Raw genomic sequence first — 20,744 nt, forward strand, 5'->3', positions numbered from 1 at the left:
ACTTGGACGGACAGTAATGTGGTATAAAGATGAACGATTTAGTGGCTTGGATGGTCAGAACAGAGGGACGTATAATTAGACGATTTTCGAAAGTAAAAAAAGTTGGACGTATCTTTCAAAAATGTGTCTTAGGCTCTTTTTAACTTTGGACGACCTGCGAGATGGACGTAAACGGACTTAGACGTCCCTTTTGATTATGCCCCTCTCTGTGTTCTTTTGTCTAAAAAGGAGAAGAACCAGCATAATGCAATGTCACAGATACCAATGTTGGCTAATCTGGATAGGAGACAAATGTGATCAATGGTGTCGAAGGCAGCACTTTTGTCTAAATGAACCAATACATCTTCTACTTTGTCCAGGTATTTCCAACAGTCATCGATGATGTCTAATAAGAATGTTTTAGTACTGTGGAAATTTTCTGACCCCTGATTAGTAGGTAGAAAGAGCACTTTGGTTGTCGACAAATTCCTGCAATTGTTGTAGGATGACTTTTTCCAAGTTCTGTGATATGAATGGAAAATTTGAGACTGGTCTAAAATTACTTGGCTGATTGGGGGCGGTGTTAGATTATTTTTTTTTAGGATAGGCCAGATCACAGCCAGCTTCCAACTCGCAGGTACTTCTCCAGATTGTAGGGATTCCTTAATTTGTAGAAGAATTGATTGTAGGAAGGCTTCTTTTCCTTTTTTTTTTTTATTTTTTTTTATTTTTTATTTTTTTTTTTTTTCCAGTTCAATATTTTTATTAAGCTTTATGAAAAGATACAGTCCAAAAATGCATTCAGATACATGTACGACACCGGGATCTCGAAACTAATAACACTTAGTGTAACGCAGCAGTAACTACAATCAATTGTAATTGGGTTTGAAACCTTCTAAGAGATCCAAAGTACTTGGACTGTTTATAAGAAAACAGAAAGAAAGAAAGAAGGAGAGAAAAGATAAAAGAAAGAGAAGGAGAGAAAGAGAAAGAGAGAAGGACAGGAGTGTCTATGAAACAGATCTAACATAGGAGTCTAAGAATTTCCAAGGTGAGTTGCATAGTGTCATGTTCATGGATAGTCGAGCAATATTTTTCTTCTCATAAGCATATGATTCAAATTTATGATACATGCACAAAGATTTCCACCAAAAAGTATAATCCAATGATGAAGAGGATTTCCAATTCTTCAATATATGCATAAGGGCAGTCACAAACATAGTGTCAATAAGTTTAGGAGGACAATTCGAAAGAATAAAGCAGGGGTGCTGAGATCTGAGAATTATAATATCCAAAGAAAGTTCATCCGAACAGTTAGTAACATGCTTTATAGTGTCCCAAATGCGAGACCAGAAGGAGCGAACTGGAGTGCAGTGGAAGAGCATATGATCAAGGGTTCCGGCCTCCTTCATACAATTCCAGCATATAGAGTTTTGTTTAAGGTTGGCTTTCCACATCCGAAAAGGAGTCCATACCGCATTCCACATGACGAAGAACATTGACTGTGAAACTCTGGAAGATAAGAGAGGACGATTTGTCGAAGACCAAAAAAGATCCCAGTCAACATCAGTAAGAGGGGTTGTTAGTATGGATTCCCAGTGTTTCATGGAATGAGGAGAAAAGATAAAGGAGTTGTCCCTTAGTATGCTGTAAAATAAAGAGATTGCTTTGCCCTTCGATATAGCCAATAAAGACCAATGGCGTATAGTGTGAATGGATAACTCAAAGTCAAATCGTAGGGACTGAGAGGATATTGCTTCAGTGAGGGAAAGCCATTGAGAAAATGTGGAAGGAGGTAATGAGTATGTAGAGCAGAGTGTGTTGAAAGGCACAATAGAGGTCTGAGTAGTTATTTGATGAGGAAACCATAGCCCAGCCTGCTGCCATCTTTTCCATGAAAGTGACTTTCCGTTGTGTTGGAGTTTGGGGTTGTTCCAAATAGACACAAATGGGCTATCTTTGATTGAAATTTCTGCTATCGCATCTAATAGATGAAGGGCATGCTGCGTCGCACTCAACAGAGAGTATCTTCTCAAATGTCTAGGGATTGGAATTGTTGCCATACAAGAGACATGTAGTGGTGTACATATAAATCGTTCCATCTCGAACCAAGCTGGAGGGTCCTGGGAACAGGGGTCCGTGATCCAATAAGCTCCATATTTGGCCAATGATGCAATATAGTAAAAGTAGAAATCTGGTAAATTTAAACCGCCATGAACTTTGGAGGCTTTCAATTTGGTAAGAGCAATTCGAGGCTTTTTCTTATTCCAAACAAATTCAGAAATTTTTTTATCCAGCCACTGAAAAAATGTTTTCTTACATAAAGATGGGAGCATTGAGAGGATATAGTTTATTTGGGGGGCAAGAGTCATTTTGATGGAAGCAATCCTGCCCCACCAAGATAAATATAGTGGAGACCAACGAGATATAGTGTTCAGGACTACGTTTTTGATTTTAGACAGGTTAAGATCTTGAGCGTGAATTGGATCTTTATGTATCAAGACACCTAGGTATTTCACAGCCCCACGCGACCATGGGAAAGAAAATTGAGTGAGGTCTGAGGGAGAAATATGATCATTAAGGGGGAAAATCTCCGATTTTTCCCAATTAACTGAGTATCCAGAGAGCAAGGAATATCGAGAGACGATGTTAACGAGAGCTGGAAGGGAATTAGTAGGATCTTGGATAAAGAGAAGAACATCATCAGCATATGCCGCTAATTTAATCTGTCGAGAGGAAGTGGAAATGCCTTTAATTGAGGGACATTGACGAATGGCCGAAAGGAGAGGTTCTAGAGCTAGGTTGAATAATAAAGGGGAGAGTGGACAGCCTTGGCGAGTGCCTCTGTGAAGTGAAAATTTGTTGGAAAGGGAATTGTTGATCAAGATTCGAGCTGTGGGTTGTTTGTACAGGGTTTCAACCCATTTTATAAAGAACGAACCAAAATTATACCATTTCAGGATTCGGAAAAGAAAGAGCCATTCGACGCGATCGAAGGCCTTTTCAGCATCAACAGCCAGGCCGATTACAGGATCTGAAAGAGTTTTAGCATGGGCATTAACATGATGAAAGAGGCGTAAGTTATCACCTATGTATCTGTGTTTAATAAATCCTACTTGATCTTTGTGAATTAGAGAGGGGATCACTCTATTGAGTCTCAGAGAAAGAAGTTTTGCCATAATTTTATAATCTAGATTAAGAAGAGAAATGGGGCGGAAATTTTTAACCAAGGTGGGATCTCTGTCAGGTTTAGGAATAACTACAATAGTAGCCTCAGTAAAATTAAATTGTTTATCTGGAGTAGAATGTAGAAATTCATAATAAGTATGAAGATGAGGGGCCAAAAGAGTTCGAAATTGTTTGAAAAACTCATTAGTGAAGCCATCTGGACCCGGTGCTTTACTATTGGGCAGGGAAGTAATTGCAGCTTCTATTTCAGATATAGTGATAGGGGAATCAAGTTCCATTTTTACAGAATCTGATAAGGATGAGGGAATCAAGGGAGCAAGAAAAGAGTCTATCTCAAAGTCAGAGGCTGAGTGTTCGGATTTATATAAGGAGGTATAGAATTGTTCAAATTGAGAAGAAATCAGGGACCTAGTCTTAACCATCTGTCCTGACGGGTCTTGAACAGCTGCGATGTGCAAACGTTTAGATTTAGTTTTAAGGTATCTAGCCAAAGGACGGCCCATGAGGTTGTCACCCATGTAGTGACCAGAGGATGAAATAAAAATATCCCTCCTGGCTGTGCACGAAACCAAAGTATTATATTCGTATTTAAGATTTTGTATACGTTGATGTATGGACGGGTCATACAAATGAGCAGACATGTGTTGTAATTCTAACATTTTGATAGAAGATTCTAATTCTTTCTCTTTTTGTATGGATTGTTTATTTTTCCAGGAGGCGAGCTTAATTAATTTCTGATATCAGCAGATTTGCTGGACAGGGGTCTAGGGTTGAGCCTGAGGGGTGAAGTGAGTCTATTATTTTGCTCAGGGCAGTGTGGGCGATTGTTTTAAAGTGATTGAGGGCGCTGGGCACTAGATTGGTATTGGTATCCAGTGATACAGTGGTCGGAACATTTTGTAATGACTTGGCTTCTGAGTCTAGGCTAGAGTAGATTTTATGCATTTTCTCATGGAAAAAGGTGGATAAGGTTTCACTGTCTAGTTTTGTTTGTAGGGATTGGTCATTCCCCTGGGAAGCATTGAAGACGTTTTAATGTTAGTGCAAAGACACTTCTGGATCTATTTGGGGCCTTTAGTATTAGGCTGGAGTAGTATGCCTTTTGTACCTCAAGGATAGCTAACTTGTAGTCTTCTAACAGGTGTTTCAGAGGAATTTTTTGTGGTTTCTCTTTTTACAGTATGCCATGTTCTTTCAGCTTTCCTCACCTCTTTTTTTTTTTTTTCCAACCTTAGGTTTTTTGGTTAGCCATGGGGATGATTTCTGATGTGTGGTTGATTTGGTTATCTTTGTCTTTGCCAGTTTTTCATAAATGCTCAGACTGCTGCTTCTAGGGAGCTTCTAATAGGTTCGGTATCTTTTGTCAATTTGAAGAGGCCAAAAGAAAAGGACTCAAGGTTTATTGTATCAGGATTGAGAATTGTTTTAATTTGGGAATTGTCCTTACTCCCCTCCCCGTGCCAGCATCTTTCCTTTTTCTCCCCTGTACTCTCCCTAGTAAGGCTTTCTTCATTGGGTCGGGGTATCATTAGCGGTTCTCGCAGGCTCTCTGCTAATCCAGAAGCCACCCCTCAGCCATGGAGAGACTTCCATGTTAGCAGCAGGCAGCATGTGGGAATCGCTGCAAATACTATGACCGGATAGCTGACCCGGTCTGAGATTCGGCACAAATTTTAGGGGGAATTCTATGTGACTGCAATTCGGCACAAATTTTGCTGTGCACAGTCGCACAGAAGTCCACCAGGAGTAACATATAGAAATTATTTTATTAGTAGTAGCAAACCTATCAAATTGTCATTGTATGGGGTCAATTGTTTCCCCTTCATCTAAAGGAAACATCTGAAAAGTATTTGTAAAATGTCTTACCGATCTTGTCTGCCTATGTGCTCCAATGAAGAATGTATCTGAATCCAAGGCAACTTGGGACAAGTATGTTGGATCTCTAAGGAAAAGGTTGGGATAGTGGATGGCATGGTTGGGTAGAATAGATAGGCCATATGATCTTTATCTACCTTCATTTTTCTATATTTCTATGTTTCTAACTGGGCATATAAGAACAAAAGAGTTGCCATAATGGGACAGACTACAGGCCCGTCAAGCCCAGTATCCTGTTTCCAACAGTGGCCAACCCAGCTCATAAGTACCTGGCAAGATCCCAAAAAGTAAAACAGATTTTATGCTGCTTATCCTAAGAATAAGCAATGGGTTTCTCCACGTCCATCTTAAAAATGGTGTGTGGACTTCTCTTTTAGGAAGTTATCCAAACTTTTTTTTTTTTTTTTAACCCTGCTAAACTAACTACTTTTACCACATTCTCTGGCAACAAAGCCTAGTGTTTAATTGCATGTTGAGTGAAGAAATATTTTCTCTTATTTGTCTTAAATCTACCACTTAGTAGCTTCATTGCATGTCCCCTAGTCCTCTGCCTGTTAAGATATTTCATTTGAGTTGTACTGATGTTCTGAGTATCTTAGCATTGTTCTGTTGTACTGTTTTGTCATGTATGGTGCTGATATTAAATCATATTATTGCTTCTGTTATAATTTAATTTCCCTTTACCAAGTTTACCTCACTGTTCTGCTTGTGTATTTTGCTGATATTTGGTGATTTCATTATAAACTGTAACTAAACTATAAGTTGCTGATATTGTTACACCTGTTGTACATTGCCCTGTATGAACTTCTTTATAAAAGTGGTTAATAAATCTTAATAAATAAAATAAATGCTACTTTTCATACAATTTGTTATGGACACCAGCCCTCCGAGTGCTTTAACAACCTAAACACAACTGAATTCTGTTATTCTCTGTTTCATATATTGGTCATTGTTGCCCAATTGTATTGTAAATATTCAAAAACTTTCAATAAAGATGATTGAATTAAAAAAAAAAAAAAGAATTGCATTACTACTGAGCTCTTGTTACAAAGCAGTGACTTGACCAAGGTCAGTCACAGAATCTGTAGAAGATTGGAATAGAAACTTGGGTGGGTTACAGATGCTTAATCCTAGAAAACACAAACTGTGGATCTATCCTCCTCTGTGGGAGGTAACAGCTAGCCTCAGCTATCTGACCAGTTATGTTCCTTGCATTTTCTGATACAAGCTAGAAACATCCTTCCTTTTCTAATGTTCTGGCAAAAGAGACATGATTTAAGGGGGCAAACGCAGTTTGAAAAAGTATAGCATGGCTTTAAATAATTTATGCTCGGTTCAGTTGGTCATTCCTTAATGAGCGTTCCTGCTCTTGCTAAAAAGTTCAACTAAATCTTTATATACTGGGCTCTTGTTTTGCCTAGTTCTAGATGAATGATAAACTGCCTCTATCCCATTCCTCCCTTTTTAAAGATGAGTTTCATTTTCTTCCCCTTTTTTCTTTTGGCATTATCTGTTGGAAAGGTCCTGTCTTATCTTAATTCTGTCACTTCTTAATGCTGCTTTATAACTACCATGTTTTTTTATGCATCCGCTTTTGCCGAAATCACGTGGCCATAGAAACCAATGAGGCTACTAATTTGGGTCTCGGTTTGCCCTTTTTTTTATTATTATTTTTTTTTTATTGTGTGCAAGAGTAACGAGCTTGCACTAGGCCAGAGTACACTTTACCAGGCAAGAAACACAGATCTGGATATTTCAGTATGATACAATCCTATGCCAGCATAAATCCATCTGCTTTCTCCTTGTGGGACAATCCAGCTTAGTAGCTACATTCAAGGTTGAGTGGTCTGGAGTTTACAGGCGAGTAATAGCGAGTCTCACGGCCCCATTACAGCTCCTGCAAAGAAGAAAGTCACATCCGAGGTAAGTAATGACATGAAATCTTCATAATTCAGTTTTTCTTTTATTTTCTCTCCAGGTGCATTTAAATAACAATTTGTATTTAATTATTAATAAATATTTTTCAGGGTAAGGATAATTTGTTATACTTAGGCCTACTGTGGAAAGAGCCAGGATCCCTAACATACTGCATAAAACAGCAACGTCCTGTGATCTGGACCATTTTCCCCCTGCAGTTCTACATAGCGGTGGTATCTGCATTTAAGTTTGCTTTTGGGGTGTTAGGAATAACAAACACAACCTTCTAGGGAGGAACGCTGAACTCCCCCCCCCCCTATCTCCAAAATCAATTTGTCTTTTTCCTCTTTTAAAAGCAACAACAACAAATCCTGTTGGATCAAATCTGTAGACGATAACTCTTTGTTCAGGAGGGGTGTGCTTTATAGCTAATATTTTCTTGCCTTCTAGTCTACTGAGCATGCTTTTTTTGGATTAAGAGAGCACGGACAAAGTTCCTGTCATAAGGGAAAGGGGTGTGCTGGTCCTTATTTTGCCTTATTCTATGAACAGACTTTTACTCCTGCTTTACTTGGAGACACTGAATTATAGTATAGCAAGAAATGAAGAAATGTAACCCCCCCCCCAAAAAAAAAAAAAAAAAAATAACCTCTGTGATTCTTTACTTCAAATAAGGGGATCTGATGAACTAGAGATTTTCTCATTTTGAGGATTATTTTATAACAGACTACCAAACTTCTGTGGCATGTGTAAAAATTGCACCAACTTTCAAAGAAATTGCCTCATAATTTCACTTGGAAATTGACCCCACAGCAAGCAAACATGCATTTATACTAATGTAGTCTTCACAAATTTCCCAGTTTATAAGGAATGCATATAAATGCGTTCCATTCCCTACCCCCACCTTCAAGAATGCCTCCAACTCAGTTTAGATCAGTGGTCTCAAACTCAAACCCTTTGCAGGGCCACATTTTGGATTTGTAGGTACTTGGAGGGCCTCAGAAAAAAAATAGTTAATGTCTTATTAAAGAAATGACAATTTTGCATGAGGTAAAATTCTTTATAGTTTATAAATCTTTCCTTTTGACTAAGTCTTAATAATAATATTGTAATTTATAGCTAAAGAGACATATGATCAAGAAACTGTTTTATTTTACTTTTGTGATCATGATAAACATACCGAGGGCCTCAAACTAGTACCTGGCGGGCCGCATGTGGCCCCTGGGCTGCGAGTTTGAGACCACTGGTTTAGATAAACTTATGCACATTAAGGTTATATGAACATAGTTTCACCCACACAGAATCTGGCCAGTTTTAAGAGAGGCCATTTCTCTACCTCATCTTCTATTTTGTGTGCATAAATGTGTGATGGTGGTGTTGGAGGTTTTTTTTATTACCTTTATTAGGAAAATGAAGTTTAGCACATCAGGCCAAAATATGACTGTCATACTGGGTTCCTTCCGTGTGCCCGGCCTATGTGATGCACACAGGCTTGTGCACTTTGCAAAATGGTAGTAATTTTGGAAATCTTCCTAGCTTGAATATAGAGATTTAGCATGTGTGACATAGAAAGTTGAGTTATGAGTAATACCTGGAATTTAGATTCCCAGAATCAAAAGGGGTTTTTTTTTCAGAGCAGATTACAGTAATATAAAATAATTACAGCAATCCAATAATAGCACACCAATTGATCAGTACATAGAATGAGAGTAGATCAGAATGCAATCCTGCAGCTGCTATAAGTTTCATTGTACATAAAGACTATGATTGGAGAAATAGGCAAATTAACCAGTATATAAATTAAACATGGGGAGGATATTATAATTTTGGTCTCATCTAGCTTTTCTTTTCTTAAGGTGCTTTATCAGACATAAACAAATAAATCTGAATGTGACTTTCCGTGATAACATGAATAGAATGAAGAATTCATGTTAATTTTTTTTTTTTTTAAAAACCTGTAAATAGGAGGTATCCAACCTTCCTAATAGAAAAGTAGCCTGAGATTTATACTTCAGACTGATGTTTTTATGTTTTAGGTAATAAACACTCACAAGGCACTACTGACAAAGAAAACAAATTTAAAAGATGTGTTTCTTGGCTTAAAACCAGAGAAAGCCTCACTTCCCCTGGTTTTCTCTTAGCCCTCCCCTGTCTGATCTTGCTTAGTCTATTCAGTTTTACTGCCCCGATAATTCCTAAGCACTACAAATCCACATATTTGATTCTACCAAACAAATCACAAAACAGGATAAAACACAGTATTTTATTCCCTCGAAGAACTCCTAATTAGCTGAAACGTAAACACCTACAATTATAGTTCATAAATATCCAAGAAAATAAGTCCTATTTATAATTTCTTTTCACTGTACAGTGACTAAGGTTTTGATCTGCTAAGGTAAAACACAGCGGGGGAAACCCCCCCATTATAAATCAGGTCTTAAGTATATCAGGAGGGCTCCGTATGTTATTCCTCTGATCTTCCCACTCAAGCTGGAGCTATGTTTCCATAAGGTTTTCTTTCGCAGAACTTCTGGTCTACCTTAGCATTCCATGAGTAGTCCTCTGGCCCAGAGTCTCGAACCACTAGATACAAATGGCCAGTAGGCGTCACTGTTATGCAATATCTGAGATTTCCTTGCCTCCTGCTCCAAGGGTTGTGAAATTTGTAGCTACCCCCATTTCAGTCACCATCGGGCCTCTTCTAAGAAGTAGAAACTGGGTACAGAAGGTGAACCTAGGTTTCCTCCACAAGAGGGATTTAAACCAATAAACAGCATATATCACAGCTACGGACTTTAAAATCACTGAACAGTTACACACCATATGCGAATTGCCAGAAAGTAATACAATGATATTGAGGGTAGTGGCCTGAAAAAAAATAAGTATACAGAGACACTGGTAAGGCTTACCTTTGGTGCCTCTAAATTTTGGGCTTGTGTGTTCCCAAGCTGACTGAAAATGACAAGATGGCACCCCAAACCCCGCCAGGTTGACATCTAAAGGCAGTCGCCCTGCTTGCCCCACCTCATGCAACAATTCCAGCAGCATCATATTTATCAACTCAGTTTCATTAACATGAAGAAACTGGTGCAAAACTCAGCACAATTCTTGCAACTGCCTCAAAGTTTGCTGCCTTAAGACAGGGTCACTGAAAGAAAAGCTACACCTAAGACTCTGAAACCAACTTACTAAATCATATTAATTACCTCTTAGTTAACAGCCCTTATTAATAACATGCAAATACGTTTTGCATGAATTGCTTTTAATATCCTTTATGTGCAGGTAAGTTGTATGTTTTGTTTGATTTTGCGAGTTTTAATAAGTTCTATTTAAATACCTGCTTTTCAAAGTTTTGTTTCTTATTCCCTCATGTGCATTATGATGGGCAAGCTAATTAGTATTATTAATACTTAGCCACGATCTCTATATATAAAACCTCGAGATATATATATATATATATATATATAGCTATATATATATAGCCACGATGTTATATAACAAAACCAGTAACTTCTCTGAATTAAATATTTTGTTAAAATGTGCCAGTTTTAAGCAAGTTAACAGATCAGTTAAATGCACAACCATCAACCTCACACATATTTTTTGATGCCTATCCACTATGGATTGACCGAACTCTATTTCAACTTACGAAAACCAACTCCAGCCGGGTGGAATTTAATGGGTGGGTGTGAGTCTGAGACTTGGCCAGTTTTAAAATGATACTATTCAAAACACTGGAAGATGGTTAAAAAAAAAAAAAAAAAAGAAAGAAAGAGCAAGAAGTGAATGCAAACCTCCAAATATTAGCATGGAGGTGGGTGAAAAGAGCCTGCTGAAAGTGTTAACGAGCATTGTATTCAAGTTCCAATTCGCAGCCTGTCCCAGAAACTATTCGCCCCTCCTTACGGGATTTTAATCAGAACTTTCTCTCCTGTTCCCTCATTTCTGCATCACACGACTAGTAAGGGAATATTTCCTTCCCCTTTTAGACAACGGATATCTCTTTGTAATTAGCCAATGATCCCATAAGTGGGCACTAGTCTATAACTTCATAATTCCGGCTCGACAGTTCGTGTAGGTATCCGTTTTTGTGTAACCAAGGCCAGTGGGGGGGGGGGGATCAAAGGAAATCTACTTTAAATAAAGATGAGAAAATTGGGGTTCAAAGGCACAAAATCAAGACATTAGGCGGTTGCTACAGAACCCATCCTTTCTGCATATATATTGCTTATGAGGGTTTATGTTTAAATTCACATACCGTTAGAGTAAGTATATATATTTACATAAGTAGCTTATAGAAACATAATCATTTTTTTGGTCTTTCATTCAGCCTGCTGTTACAGGTGGAATAATCAATTTTGTTTTGAGAGACATATATATATCAAAACAAAAATATATATAAATACAAATAATGTAAAAAGGGAAGCATAACTTGTGGTTACTTATCCAGTTTTATGCCTTTTCAATGTTTATGTATTCATGACTGATTTTCTTAGAAATTTTGCCTGGCTCCCAAAAAGAAAACGCACCTTTTGATTTTAGCTTTGCCCTTAAACTTTCACGTGCAGTAGGACGCACTTTTGAAACAGCAGAAAACTTTGAATTTCTTTTAAAAAAAATATATCGAAAGCGTCTTTCATTATTTTACATACAAATCCTGATTACAGTTTAAGCATATAGTAAAATAAGAAAAATACTGTACGTTCCTCTACACCGGTGGCTATATAACGTAAGCTCTCAATTTCAGTGCTGACTGTTAAATATTTAAGGCAATATATCAAATATAAAATATAGGAAGCTTCCATCAGTATGTCAGAATTTAACTTGTAATGGAATTGGCTTTTCAGTTCAATAAATACGACAAAACACAGTCAGAAAAACAACTTTAATTTTGGGGACAAATTCCACTGCAAGACATACAACCTACCTTTCCCATCTTTAGCCCGTCACAGCAATCCAGAGAACTGATTTTCTTGATTCGGGTATGATATAACATTGTAATATTTCTATTAGATTATGTGCTCATGCAAATTAATAACAACAACAAAAAAAATTTCAAAGGAGTGTAGGACTCGCATTCTTTTTAAAAGTACATTATTTTAAATGTTACAGTAAATCCACTTTCGATACAACGGCTTTCATGCATTTTCGTTTTGTTGAGGGAGGCAAGGGAAAAAAGTCCTTAAATCTAAGTCTGAACTGAAGAAAATAATGGTACCGTAGTCCCTTGAAACCTAACATCCAGGGCTCCTGACGTGTCTCTTTTCAGGTTTCACTCTTTTTTTCCCCTGGTTTGTGAACAGCTTGAAGTCTTTGAGCTTCTACAAAAGAAGTGGATGAACACAAAATGCTTTCAATTTAGAAACTGTCTGCTTAATCACTCTATTGTTTAATTTTCTATAGATTTTCTGCCTTCTGGAAGTGATATACAGTCTTTAAAACCTACTTTCGCTACTTTTCTATATGGGATGGGACAGAATACAATGCCTAATTTTCCCCTTCAAAAAGAACTCTAAATGGACAGATTTCTTTTTACCTCAGTACGCCAACACTCAATTCTACACCTTTCACAGTTGCATTTAGAAAATTTATTATCCTTAATGAGTGTAAGATCAAATACACTGTAAAATATAATGGTTAAGTTACACCTGTGGACTTCTATTTTTTTCTGTTAATTTATAATTATGTGCAAGTGTGGCTTCAGTATTTGACTACTGTAAAATAGATCTTTGCATCATCGAACAATGAAATGTTATTTTAGAAAATAAAAGAAAACCTGTCAATTCTCAAATACATTTTTCAAATATATAAACGCCACCATTTCTTAAATTGGCCAATTTGGAATTAGTAAATTACAAATTCAGTACTTAGTATCAATTTGTTGTGCTGTTTATCTCCTAGAATTCTTTATAATAAATATAGTATTTGGTTGCCTAAACACACACACACACACACACACTCTCTCTCTCTCTAATCTGGTTCAAAATAATGAAATGTTATCGGAAAAGAAATTTTCTTTTATACAATTGAAACGTCCCTTAATAATTTGGCATTCTTCTTACTGTTTCTTTAACACTAAATTATGCATATTATTTATCAACTATACAAAATTAGATATATTAAAAAAAAAGGTACGGTTCTTAGAATAAAGTATTTCCAAAATATTATTTTCAGTGTGCTGAATATTCTGTCAAAGATGCACATTACTTCTAATTTTCTTACATTAAGCAATACCTCTCCATAGAATGGTTCCATAACATAATTTACTTTAATTCAATTTTCAAAGGAAATTTGCATTGCTCAATAGTGAACTTGGAAGTGTGGCACTTTGTGCTGCAAAAAGTGTATCTGACTGGATTAGATTCCATTTGCGAAGCTGTATAGTCATGACAGTAATTGTCCAAAACTGGCAAATTTCTTAAAATATGAAGTATGCTTTTCAAAAGGGCGTCTAAAAATAGTTATCTGCAAGATTCAGGATTTGATAGAGCATTGCTCTTAGCGTATTATGGGAGATGGAATATATATGTAAGCAAAGCATAAATAATTTCTTTACAGCCAAGTAAATGAAATATTATTGGGTACGTCTATTACTTTTATCATTAACAAAAATGTTTAATGCAAACATACACATCTCTGCTTACATAATTAAAGTTGTCTAATGGTTTTGCATTTTATTTAACGAAATATAAGAAATGTAGTGTCAAGGGTTCGTTAACTATGGTGTTTCTCATTCTTTAAATAACCTATATTCCCTCCCCTAGTGTTGGGTTTAAAAAAAAAATTAAAAAAAATCTTAGTGCAAACGTTCATTTAAATTTAATTCTTGGGACTTATATGTCTTCAGTCTTTCTAAGATACTTGCATGGGATATGGGGGGGGGGGGGAAGGAAGGGAGTCGGAAGGTATAATTAATAATTTTCTCTTTATATAATCGGAAACAAAATTAACAGTGACTGTTAATTTCCAAAACATTCAATATGATAATCATTGATTTTTATTTTTATTTTTTTTACATTTTATTTATCAGCATTTTATTGAATGTAAGGTCAATTTAGTTTTGTTTAACATCGGTAGGGAAAACTTCTCTTTTCAATGCCTGCTTTCCAGACCTTAAAAGAAGAAAATATCAAAGATTTAACACGACCTTCCATAAATATATAGAAGCTTAGAGCGATATGGGGACCAAAACTATGCCAGGATACACCTGGCGGGGCCTCTGCGTGTGCGGATCGCCGGACTTGATGGACCTAGGGTCTGTTCCGGGGATGGCGCTTCTTATGTTCTTATGCGTGTTTTTTAAAAATTTATATTATACGTTCAATTCATCTTCTAGAAGCTTCATTTTTGTACACATTCAGGCGAACTTAATAGTAACGTTTAATGTATCATCTGTCACAGTGAGATTTAAAGAGGGGCGGGGGGAGAAGAAAGCACTGAAATACTCTTAAGTGTTTATGTCTAAAGCTGTGTTTTGGATGCGTGGGTATGAGTGCAGGTCGGGGATGAAAGGAGTGCATTAATGTAGATTTCTAAAAAGTAGTGAATCTGCAGAAAAACAGTAATATACGAGGGGGTGCTGAAAAGTTCTCATCCCAACCAAGAAGAAAATGACGTGGATATAGTTCAATGATCTGAAACAATGTAAAAAGTACAACAACAACAAAAAAAACCCCAAAGAATTTCGTTTCTGCAAATTGGCACTTGCCGAAATAAGAAAACACTCTTTTCAGCTACAGTGACAAAATAAAGCTCAGAATATAGGAAATTGGTTGGTTGGGCTGAGAACTTTTCAGCACCCTGTTATAACCCCAGAAAAAAAGCGCATTTTCCAGCTCGGTTAGCCTATTCCCTTAAAGGATGCCAAGCTTTGGTGTGTGATTCTTTTTTTCCCCCCCTTACTGGTGCCTAAACTGTTCCGAGTCGTGAAGATCCACTTCCGATGCAAACCAGCCTCAAAGGGGAGGCGTTCACACTTCTAGAGAAGAGACGGAAGAGCTGCAGGCGCCATCAATAAACCACGGATTCTTTTTGGCCTGCGTTGATTGGCTCCTCTGTGACCAATCACTTGCTTCTCTCTTGGCCATCCTCCGCCCAACCTGAGCCGATAGGCTTCTAGCAAGAACATAGTATCCAGCTGTACTCCTTGCCCATCATAGGCGGGGCTATGGCGCCGATTGGTTCCCCTAATTGTCCATTTGCAGCTGCTCCCCCAATGCGACTTGAGAAGGGTGTAAATAGGAAGCTGCGGTGAAAGCTGCACATGGTGCCTCAAATAGTTGCAAGGGCGGGAGGGTGATATAGAAGGTGCTGTGTCTGCTTGCGTTTCTTTCTCTCCTGACTCAAATTCGTAAAGAAAAGGAGATAATTCTTCAGAATAAGGTTAAATGCTGTCCAAAGGGGAAGTGGATTGCAGCTGTCTTAGCCAGGATCAGACGCTGGAAAACTCCAGTGGTAAGCTGTTGACAGTTGTTGTTTTGTGTGTGTGCTCACGCTGCCACAAATTGCAAGGCTTTCCCAGATGTGAGTAACCGAATGAGATCTTACAAAAATGAATTTTGTGGCGATGAAGGACTTGTTAGTGGCAAAATGATACCAGTTGTCTTTAAACATCCATTTTTATTTAAATGCATTAATTCATAACTTCGAACTGATGGCATGGGATATCTTATATATTATAAAGATAGACTAAAACTGACTAGATCACAGGTGATGAAGGTGAAAGAAAAAAGAGAATATCCCGTGGTATACGATTTTCCCTTGCTGCCAACAAAATTCTATTATTGAAGTAATACTAGGAAATAGTTAACTTCCATTGGAATAACCTCTGAGAAGATCTCTCTTCGTCTAAAACAAGATAAAACTGAAGCTGGATGGTTAGAGGTCTTTACTAATTGCACGACAATGCCAAGCCAAGCAAAACAGAGCTGAAAGAAACAACCGCCCCAAAAGTATCTTGTTGCTGGGAAGTTATCGGTTGCGTTTGTTGTGTGTAATATTGTTATATAAACTTGTTTTTTCCCCTGCCTGACTGTCAAATGGTTTATACAGATGAAGCGCATGGAAGGTTCTGCGTGATAAATATAGATAAAAAAAAATATACTAAACCCTTTTCTGAATTATTTTATTCACTTATTTTCCACACACATATTAAGCGTCATTATATATTCCAAGCTTCATCTGTCAACTCTCCTGTAGATTGGGGCTGAGCAGTCTCGTTTATGTTGACTACAATAATATGATGAAAGATACAAAAAATAATTCTGGCTATTAATTTGAGACATAGTTGCTGTTGCAGACCAGAAGGAAAAGTTGTTCTGAAGGGAGTGCAGTGACTTCCCAAGGAGTGAGTCCAGCACAGATGCTTAGTAGTCCTCTGCTAAGCCAAATCCACCTGCATAGTCTGCAGTGACAGTTCAGTACATGGCTGTAAACATCCAAAAGTTGTGGTTTAGTTTATTCTGCAAATATTGTGTAGAAAATATGTTTACGGCAAACAGAAAGAAGAAATAAGTGCAGTTGGGTAATTCGCAAATCTGTTCAAATCAATTATGTCAAAACCTATTTTTTCCCACTAATTTATTAAGGTAAGAAAATCTTTAACTTGATGATTCTCTTTTCTGTACATTATATGGACTTAAGAGGGATTTTATTGATATTTCGGCAGATATTCCAGGTTTTTGTTCCAAACGCAACTTATAGCAAAAGAAAAACTAAATGCCTTTTAACTACTGGAAATGATCCTTTTTATTAAATTTATAATTAATGATTTGTAGAAATAATCTAGTTTTCTCCACAAAGATATATGTATCTCAGTTCGACTAAAAAAATATAATTGGATAGATTTCGTCCTTTGCGGGTTTCAAAATAGACTATTATTTGATTAAAGCCAGCTTAGCTTATTTGTGATTTAAATTTACAAATGTCTGCTTTATATTGTAATAGCTTTAAGCAACATTTTTGAGATGGAAATTGTATCTTTGAAAACAAAATCAGCAGCTAGAACATATAACATCATTTGAGATTAAAAAATGAATGATGAAATATAATTTAAATAGTAATTTGTATATAGACATAAGTCATTTTCACCCGAATCTCCTATTCCAAATATTAAACTTTTTTAAATATTTGTGTCTAAATTCAGAATGACTTTTGTAAGCAAAATAGTTTGGTTCTGGCAAACAACATTGCAATTAAATAATGTAGTTTAATGGTGTGGGGGGATGGGGAGTTGGAAATCCCTTCACATGCAGTGTAATCAAATAAGATATTGATCCAGTAATAGTTGGGAACACGTGCTTATTTAGAACAGGTCTGTAATTTTCATGATATGAAAAAATATTTGTGTGAGTGACTATCAGAGGAAGGAGTTTAAATTTGGCTTAAAAGTAATTTCTAAGAGTCTGTTAACAGGGTAACCCCCTCCTCCCCAAGATTTATGGACTACAGATAAGATCTAGAAGAGCAGGGCGTTAATATTCTTTCTATTGGGCGTCACTACTTGCTGCAGGCATCATTTCTGCAATTTTTTTTCCTACGAATAGGAGGACTTTCCGGGCTCTGTGGGTTGGTCGCTTTTTTTTTTTTTTTTTTTAAATAAACACGGAGCAGTATTAAGGATTTAGTAAATATACTTGTCTTCATTAATAAACATAGTTCTCTGTATATTGTCTACTTGCAGAGGGAAGAGGAAATACATATTTTAGCTGTGTAAAACTTTCAGGTTTTGTTTCTTGTTCAATAAATATTCATTATATACTTTTTTTTTTTTTTTTTGTTATTTCAACCAGGCAGTCAGTTTAAGGTGATGGACTATTCTTATGATGATGATTTAGACGAACTGTGTCCAGTCTGTGGGGACAAAGTGTCTGGATACCACTATGGGCTGCTTACCTGTGAAAGCTGTAAGGTGGGTCATTTGCATTAAAAAAAAAAAAAAAAGATAGCTGATGAAATTAAAAGAAAAACATCCTAGTTATTTTGTTATGACAGTGTTGGCAGTCAGCAAGTTGTTGAAAGAAAATCTGTATGTTTGGCTTTTCGTTTGTGCTGTTTTCCACCATTCCATACTCCCCAGCACTTCACTGTATTCATTTGGGTAATTGCCTGGATCTGTGTGGAACCTTTCCGTTTTCTGAATATTGGTGAATTTGCCTCTAATTTTCTCTTCCCAAAAATTGATCTAGTGTGCGATATTTATTTTGGAGTTCATGTTCATTTGCACTGTGATAAATTTATTATAGCGTGACACTCTACTAGGTTGCTTTTTATGCTTTATATGTAAACAGGTAGACTAGTGGCAAGAAAATTTCATTTATATGTATTGTTTCATTTTATATCTGATTTTTCTATCCAAGTACATGATTCAATGGGAATATACATATTTACAATTATTTTTCCTTTGGCTGATTCAATGGTTCCAAACAAAATTACATGGTAACATAAGAAATTAACTAAATATAACAAATATCATACACAATCAATATAAAACAATAAAAATGGTAACATTAACACATAAGTAACAGTATCTAACAGGTGAAGGTAAATATTGGAACATATTATGTGACTCTGTAAGCTCACAAACCTTAAAAACATCACTTAGAAAGCTACATATGCTTTGAAATAGAAATTGTATGTGAAACATGATGGAAAACCATTTGAACTCGTGTTCTCTTTAGTGATTGTCCTAATAGGGATTTGTATGGTGTGCTATAAGTAGTAAACATTTTAAAATAAATCTTCCATATGAAATGCCTCATTTTCCAACATCAAAGATCTACTTTTAATTGCTACATGGGGAAAAAAATTGCGTTGTGGTCACAGATTATGTAGAAAAAATAGCAATCCCTATTCATGAATTACTATTCTGGTTAGTGAGCGAAATGCACATCACTAGCTTAATTAATAGTAGTTTAGCATATGCTTTAAGTGGGCTTGATCCTACATAATAAGCTTTTCTGTTACAGGGGGTGCGCTGAAAAATTCTCAGCCCAACCAAGAAGAGAATGACATGGATATGGTTCAATCAGTGATCTGAAACAATGTCAAAACGTAGAATTTTTTTTTTTTTGCAAATTGTCACTACAAGAGAAGGCAACACTTTTTTCAGCCACAGTGGCAAAATAATGCTCAGAATTTAGGAAGTTGGTTGGCTGGGCTGAGAACTTTTCAGCACCCCCTTGCATATAGTCTTAGAGATGTAATAATACAGATATCACTGCTAAAATTGCAATAAAGTACAACTACACCTACTTATCATTTCTAAAGTGCTACCAGGCATAAACAGCGCTGTACACCAAACAGTGAAGAGACAGTCCCTGCTCCTAAGAGCTTATAATCTAGTTATGACAAACATACTGGACAAAAAGATGCACCTATACACAGTGCTCAGGTGGGGAATTACAGAGGGAATGATAAGATGATATGGATGCTTAGCAGGTGAGTTGGAGTTAGGAATTGAAGACAGCTTCAAAGAAGTGGGCTTTGAGCATGGATTTGAATACTGCAAGAGATGGAGCTTCACATACCGAGTCAGACAAAGCAAAGCAATGCAATTGATATACCTTTGAACTGCATATTTCTTCTAGCTTTATTGTTAGCTAATGAATGTGCACTGATTGTTTCTTCCAAGGAAGAGAGTTAGTGGTAGAGATCAGGTCTCTGTGGAATTTGGGCTTATTGATGACGTTTCAATGTTTGTGTGCATGTTTGTTTGTTTTATGGGTGGAAACTGAGCAGTTGTGAAACTGAGATTGAGGTATATAAGAAAGTAACGGGTCCCTTTACTAAGGGCTCCTTTTACAAAGGTGCGTTAGGGCCTGCACGCTAAAATACCATGCACACTAGTTGCTACCGCCTCCTCTTGAGCAGGCGGTAGTTTTTCGGGTAGCGTGCGCTATAGCGCATGCCAATCCGGTGCGTGCATTGAAAAATGCTAGCGCACCTTTGTAAAAGGAGCCCTAAGCTGCATTAGATGCTAACATGCGATGCACTAAAGTGTTCTGTGTTCTACACACTCTAAGCATGCGGTATTTATTCATTCTTATTTTTCTGGGAGGGGCATGCCAGAGGTAGATAATGGGCATGGATGCATTATTCAGCTAGCACATTGACATTGCTGACATGCTAACTGGTTAGCATGTCCATAACGTGGTAGCCCTTACCGCTTCCTAGATAGGAGGTGGTAAGTGCTCCTGTGTTCATTTTTTTTAAATGGCCATACGCTAATGCTAAGATTAGCACATATTGAACACTGCAATGATTGGGTGGTGAGGCGGAAAATTTAGCCTTCATGTCTCTGAGCAGAGTTCTATTGAATATGCAGATTGAGCAATAGTGAATTAAAAATTCATGTTCACTATTATATGTACAAAAAACAGCAAGGGAATATATTTATCCAAGGTGATACTTATAAATCACTGTTGTACTAATCACCTTTGTTTTACTTCAAACTCAAAATAACAACACAAGTTGATGTGGTTAAGTGAACACTCAGACCCACAGCTGAGGTCCGGTGAAACAAGTTCACGGAGCAGCTGTTAAGGAGACCATCATTGTTGTTCACAGTCTCCTCCACCAAACAAAGACTAGATAACAACACATAAACTTGAAGAAAATAAAATAATAAATTTAACAGCAACTTAACTTTGAATGGTGTGGATGATACACATAGCTGCTCCGGGCTCCTCCATTTATTCACAATACCGACCCCCCCCAACCTAGGTTTCACCCGCTGACTTCTTCAGGAGGGGTACTACAATTACAAGATGACTCAAATCAGCACT

At 36.9% G+C, this 20,744-nt stretch overlaps 1 protein-coding gene and 1 long non-coding RNA gene across 5 annotated transcripts in view; one reads left to right on the plus strand and one right to left on the minus strand.

The window, feature by feature from the left end:
- Window positions 1–6,700: 6,700 nt before the first annotated feature.
- LOC117367975 lies at window positions 6,701–15,018 on the minus strand. Its single transcript, XR_004540889.1, has 3 exons — window positions 14,863–15,018; window positions 12,179–12,281; window positions 6,701–6,940 (listed from the first exon to the last, which is right to left on the minus strand). It is a non-coding gene; the product is annotated as an uncharacterized LOC117367975 (long non-coding RNA).
- Window positions 6,850–20,744, plus strand: part of NR5A1 (nuclear receptor subfamily 5 group A member 1) — a 225,252-nt gene continuing 211,357 nt past the window's right edge. For 2 of the 4 annotated variants that reach the window (XM_033961134.1, XM_033961133.1), the window contains exons 1-2: window positions 15,200–15,414; window positions 17,751–17,869. In XM_033961134.1, the coding sequence (XP_033817025.1) occupies window positions 15,348–15,414; window positions 17,751–17,869 (186 nt within the window). In that variant the 5' untranslated portion in view covers window positions 15,200–15,347. Of the gene's footprint in view, window positions 6,967–15,199; window positions 15,415–17,750; window positions 17,870–20,744 lie in introns of those variants that run through there. The other 2 variants (XM_033961132.1, XM_033961131.1) reach the window with 2 other exon arrangements.

The sequence above is a fragment of the Geotrypetes seraphini genome, chromosome 10 (assembly GCF_902459505.1).
Source record: "Geotrypetes seraphini chromosome 10, aGeoSer1.1, whole genome shotgun sequence".
In the NCBI taxonomy this organism is placed as follows: domain Eukaryota; kingdom Metazoa; phylum Chordata; class Amphibia; order Gymnophiona; family Dermophiidae; genus Geotrypetes; species Geotrypetes seraphini.